Source organism: Notamacropus eugenii, chromosome 1 (genome assembly GCF_028372415.1).
Source record: "Notamacropus eugenii isolate mMacEug1 chromosome 1, mMacEug1.pri_v2, whole genome shotgun sequence".
Lineage (NCBI taxonomy): Eukaryota > Metazoa > Chordata > Mammalia > Diprotodontia > Macropodidae > Notamacropus > Notamacropus eugenii.
In genome coordinates this window covers 12081501-12087500 of record NC_092872.1, presented here as the reverse complement: position 1 = coordinate 12087500, position 6000 = coordinate 12081501, and the positions used below count along the sequence as shown (strand labels likewise).

Here is a 6000-nt window from a genome sequence, read left to right as displayed (position 1 = left end):
AGAACAGAGCTTCTACTGAGCACAATATAGTCCACTAAACTCACCAAAGATTTTTTTTTCACATGAAAATCTCACCTCCCCTATTCTGCACATGTACAGTTGATTTTTTTAAAACTAAATGATTTTTTGAACTAAGTATTTTGCATTTATCTTGCTAGTTTTGGCGCATTGTTCCAGTCTGCACATACCCTGGACTTAGCAGCTCCTTGTTCTTTCAGTTATGCAGTTATGCTATATGGAGAAGTACCTAGGAATTGTACTTATAGAGAGAACAAGGTAAAGAAAAATTAGGGGTTCCTGACACTGAGGGGGCACTACTGATAAAAGATAATAAAGATAGGGAGTAATAACTTAGAGAATGCTCCAGTTGGAAGGAACTTTAGAAGTTATCTAGTCTGACTTCATTTTACAGGTGAGGAAACTGAGGCATGGTCTGATGTGGTTTGGCAAAGGTCACTCATCTATAAATGTCTTAGCCAAGGACCTTAAACCCAAGTTTTCTGAAAATGCTAGACATTGACTAAACAGTGAATTCTACAAACCTAGTGTTCTTTCCAGACTTTGCTATGTGCATGAAAGACTGAAAAAACAAAAAAGCTTATTGAAACAACAGGAGGCTTTCTCCACTTGGAGTGTTGGATGCCTTCATAAAAGTCTCTGGAAAAAGAAAGGGTTAAGGGCTCAACAGGTAGAATGGTCCCAGTGGAGAGAGTGAACTCATGTGCATGTGAAGGAAGTGAAAAGGAGGAGAACACATCTGGGAATGAGAAACAACGCTCTCTTAGTAAAATAAGAAGATGGAAGTGAGTATGGAGACTCAACTACTCTCCGACATCTAACAATGGTCATCACTGTCAACAAGCACTTTTTGAACATCTGCTCTATACTAAGCATATCGCTAAACGTTGTGGGGAGGGATTCATAAGAAGTAAAAGACACAGCCCCTGCCTTCAAGGAGCTGAAAATCTAATTGGGGAGACTGAACATTCCAATGAAGCGACGTAAGGACAAGCGACGCATCAGTAAGTGCCAAACAACACAACATCCCCTCAATAATGTGTATTGAGGGGATTCCTGGGGTAGAGGAGTTGTTGTCATAGGTGGGGATAGTCTCAATGACTGTGTATGCTATCTGAAGGACTAGATGTGGGTTAATGGTGAGGAAGGACATTTTGTTTGGGGAATTTGTTGATTAAATATGTGAGTGAGATTGGCACTAGCAAGTTGTACAGGAAGAACATGGCAAGTAGGACTGAAGGACAGAGAAGGAGATGGGAAGTGTGGAAGATGGTTGATTTGCTCTTCTTGTGCTGGCAGTCACCATGGGCTTCTGGGCACTTGGAGATCTTGGGGCCCTTCAAAAGAACTACATTATAAACCAAGCTCTGAGAGAAAGGTACAGTCTAGGTTTTTCTCCCCTTTGAAATAGTGCCAGAAGATACTCTTTATATACTTAGTAAGTATAAATGTCGACATGTGATGATAGGATGATTTCCTCCAAAGGGTTAGATGACAAAAATGCTTGTACTTTAGCCAACAACAGCTTCTTTCCATCACCATACCAACCACATAGATCAAAGCGAGCCACACAAATGATACTTTCTTTTACATTTCCCTTAATTTGGAAATACAATGAAACTATTTAGAGCTTCTTTTATTTAAAAAAAATTATAAAGGTTAAACTTGGCATGCTTCAATGAATCTGTGACTTCACTGATGTAGGCACTCTCCTCCCCTCCTTGTATAGATAGCAACCCCTCCATACTCTCTTACTCTGTATGATTCTTCTCCATGTCTTTCTTATAAACCCTCCTTAGAGACTTAGTCCAACATTCAAAAGATATTCCTTTCGTTCTTTGAATACATTGGGATGTAGATGCCAATGGACCACTCCAGCTGTCATCTCCTGTGTTTGCTTAGTGGTCAGCCCTGCTTCCTCTTTGAGAGGCAATAGCCTGCATGATGAATTTTGTGTCAGTTATGCTCAAGTTGTTGGTGACGTACAGCAGCATATTTATCTCCACTTTTATTCTTTGGGTCATAAGCATATTTTTTCCAAGATCAAGGTTTTCCATAATTCATAGCCAAAAAACATCACCAGGAAATTATTGATGTGAAAGAACTGAATGTTTGTAGCAAAATTTGATTTATTTTTTAAAAGACCCATAGGAGCTGAAAATAGAATTTAATTAACCTTAATTTTTATCTACCCCACTATTTTCAGGTCATTTTCACATGGGCCCATAAAAGCAACTAAAATCTTTTAATATGTTAGTGAAAATTCCTTTCTTTTCTCCTTAGTAAAAATGAGCACTCGGAAAAAAGTGCATGCGTATGTACGGGTCAAACCCACAGATGAATTTGCTTATGAAATGATCACCTTTGGAGAAGACAATAAGGTAACTATAATCTTTAATGGCGACATTTGCACTTGCTTCTCTTAGCTGAGTATAGTTCCCATTTTGGGGACTCATGTTATCCAAGTTGGATACTATTTCAGAACAGCCCTTTGAAGTCCAGGTCGGAGTTTTACCACAGAATTTAAAAGTAGAGAAGGGCTTTAAAGGTTAGCTAGCTAATCTAACTTCACTTTACAGATGAAAAAACTCAAAGGCCTTTCCTTTGATCTAGTCTTATAGATTTTTAAAAAAGTATCCTCAAATTACAGAATCACAGAATTCCAGAGTTAGAGAGGACTTTAAGGGACATCTATTTCAACCATACCTAGAAAAAAATCCCCTCTTCAACATATCTAACAAGTGGTCACCCAGCTTTGCCTTACAGACCTCAGAGGAAGGGAGGACCCACTGTCTCCCAAGGGAGCCACTTCCACTGTTGTATTGATCTGATTGTTAGGGAGCATTCTTAGACCAAGCCTAAATTTCCCTCTTTGCATCTTTCAGCCATTCCTCTTAATTCTGTCCTCTAAGGCCCAAATGGAACAAACTTAATATCCCTGGGTAAGTGATATTCTTCAAATACTCTAAGACAGCTGTTTTGTCCCTTCTGAATCTTCTCCAGATTAAACATCCCCACTTCTTTCAACCAACCCACACATGGACTGAAACTTGAGGCCCTTCACCATCCTGGTTGCCCTACTCTGTACACTCTCCAGATCATCAGTAGCCTTCCTGAAATGTGCTCCCCAGAACTGAACACAATACTCTAGTTATGGTCTGACCAGTAGAGTAGAATAAGATTTAGACTTCTTATGTTCCTGTAATGCCAACTAAGATCATATTAGCTTTCTTAGCTTCTATATCAAACGGTTAACTCATATTTCAGGTTTCATTACACCAAAACCTGCAAACCTTTTTCATATTACCATCTAGTCACGTCTCTCTCATCTTGATCTTAGCTGAGTTTTTTGAACATGCATAAGATTTTATATTTATTGCTATCAAATTCCATCAAATAAGATTTGGCTGAATGGTGCAATCAGCCTAGATCTTTTGAATCCTGACTGTCATTTAGTGTGTTAGCTGTCCTTTTCTGGCACTTAATAGGCATTAAATGAATATCTTTTTTTATTACTTGACTAATTTGATACACATATCCTTCTATATCTTCTTATAAAGAAAAATGGTAACAGATTCCTGGGACACTCCACTGAATACTTCTTTCCAAGTTAGCATTGAACCATTAGTGACTACTGGTTGAATTTGGCCATTTATCCAGTTCTGAATCCAGTTAGTTGTATCATATCCCTAAATATCTCCATCTTTTTCATAAGAATAGTATGAGGAACTTGATCAAATATTTTGCCAAAATTCAATAAATAATCACTGAATTCTCTTGATCTACCCTTTCATTAACCCTGTTAAAAAAGAAAATAAAGTTAGTTTGACATGATCTGTTTGTGATGAAGCCATATTGGTGCTTTCTTTAGATCTCCATTGACTATCTCCATAAAACGATCTAGAATTCTGCCAGGAATCCAAGTTAAGCTAACTGGCCTATTGTTTGAAGACTATTTTCTCTTCCTATTTTTGAAAATCAAGACATTTCCCTTTCCTCTGATCTTTTAAAGTCCACTGAGAGTAGGTCAGAATTCACATCTGCTGGTTATTTCAGAAAAAAAAATAATTCAAGCTTTGATACCTAAATAATTTAATTTTGTCACATAAAGCTTCCTTTTGGTCAGATCTGTCTTCATTCTTTTCAGATCTCTTTTGCTCCTAAGGGAGTGAAAACAGTAAAATATGAAAAACAGGAAATTATTTAGAATTGTTTTATAAATGTTCATGCTAGTGAGAAATTCCTACAGTCGATTTCCAGGGAATAAATACACTAAATTAACTGAGGAGACTTTTTCTTTCCCTAACTCCTCCTCTGTGGTTTGTGAACACGTTATTAATTAAGGCTATGATAAAACCTAGGAGATGGGGGGGAAGTAACAGTATACCTCTCTAGGATCATAGATTTAGAGCTGGAAGGGATCTCAGGCCATTCTAGACCAACCCCCTCATTTTTCAGATTGGGGACCTGAGGTCTAGACAGGTGAGTTGATTTGCCCAAGGTCACACAAGGTAGTAAACATCAGAAGTGGCATTTGAGTGCAGTGCCTCTGACTCCACAGTACCACACTCCCTACTTTTGAGTAAAAACCATGTCTTATATTTTAGCTTTTTTTTTACATAAAAGCACTTGATATTTTTTAGACTATTGATATTCACATCAAGAAAGATGGCCGAAGAGGAACTGTCAATAACCAACAGACAGACTGGTCATTCAGATTGGATGGAGTTCTTCACGATGCCTCACAGGATTGTGTTTACGATACAGTAGCTAAGGAAGTGGTTGCTCAAGCCCTGGATGGCTATAATGGTAAATTAGCTTTGGTTAATTAGCATTTATCTTATTTTAAGAATTTGTATAACACCCTGTACATAGAAAATGTTGGAAGTAATTAAATCATAGAAGTTAGTGACTTCTTCCGATGACATCCTTATTAAGGGTCTAATTTGATGCCTAGAAGAATCAAAGGTGACCCTAATTTCTCAAAGGTTAAATCAGCAGAATATAAGCTCAGCAAGTCCTACTACCCATGAAGAGTTCTGGTCCAGGTCAGGTAACAGACCAGTTTTCTGCTATCCAAGGACCAAATGAGCCAAGTTCAGAGAGATTTATCACTTGTATTGTGCAAAGGATAATGAATTTTTGACAAGGGCAACTCTCAAATAATTTATACTTAATCACAAAAGACTTGCAATCTGCCTTGATGAAAAAAATACCCACACTAATGAAATTGCAGGTTACTTAAACATTAAAACAGATCAAAATAATAGCATTTCTACTAAAATTTATGTAGTCATTTGTTATATATATTCACTCTGTGGAGGAGTCATTAGCTACTTTCTGATATTCATGACAAAACTCATACCACACATGCAAGAACAAATTTCAAAGTTGGCTTTCTAATAAAGAATTCATTGTAAGCCAAAGAGAATTTTTTTGCTCAATCTGTATGAAAAATATCCTTTATGGCACTTTTTAATTAAATCAGGTCATTTTGTTCCACCTTCTTGATGTGTGAAGTACTGCTAGGAATTTCATTAGCATGGTTAAATATAAATGCTCAAGTATTTTTCTGTTTTTAGGACAAACACAAAAGCAGAGTGTAATCTTCATACAAAATGGGGAAAAAAACCTTCTGGGGAAAATAAGAGTTTTTTCTCCAGTTTTCTATCTAGTGTTTACTGTTTAAAGAACCACAATGCTATACAATTTATAGGCTATGCCCTATCAACTAAATTTCCTCCCTTTTTAGCAGGCTCAGTGTTGTTATCTCTCCCATTTCAGAACAGTCGTACATAATAATCAGCACTCCTTAAGTTATGGGGCTATCATCTCAAGAATGATAGGATTATACTATTATTGTAATTAGTCTTTACTGTTCCCTTGTGTAGCCCACAGCTAGAGAAATAGCTGCAAAAGAAAATTAAAGGACACTGGAGAAGTCAAGAATATACAAGGAAGGAATCTTGACCACCAGCCATA

General features: G+C 37.1%; 1 protein-coding gene across 6 annotated transcripts in view; it reads left to right on the top strand.

Moving 5' to 3' along the window:
- Positions 1-6000, top strand: part of KIF9 (kinesin family member 9) — a 73474-nt gene that overhangs the window by 1735 nt on the left and 65739 nt on the right. For 3 of the 6 annotated variants that reach the window (XM_072653449.1, XM_072653481.1, XM_072653453.1), the window contains exons 2-4: positions 1-1022; positions 2302-2399; positions 4662-4827. The exon at positions 1-1022 is cut by the window's left edge and continues 159 nt beyond it. In XM_072653449.1, coding sequence (XP_072509550.1) covers positions 992-1022; positions 2302-2399; positions 4662-4827 — 295 coding nt within the window. In that variant the 5' untranslated portion in view covers positions 1-991. Of the gene's footprint in view, positions 1023-2301; positions 2400-4661; positions 4828-6000 lie in introns of those variants that run through there. The other 3 variants (XM_072653462.1, XM_072653471.1, XM_072653493.1) reach the window with 2 other exon arrangements.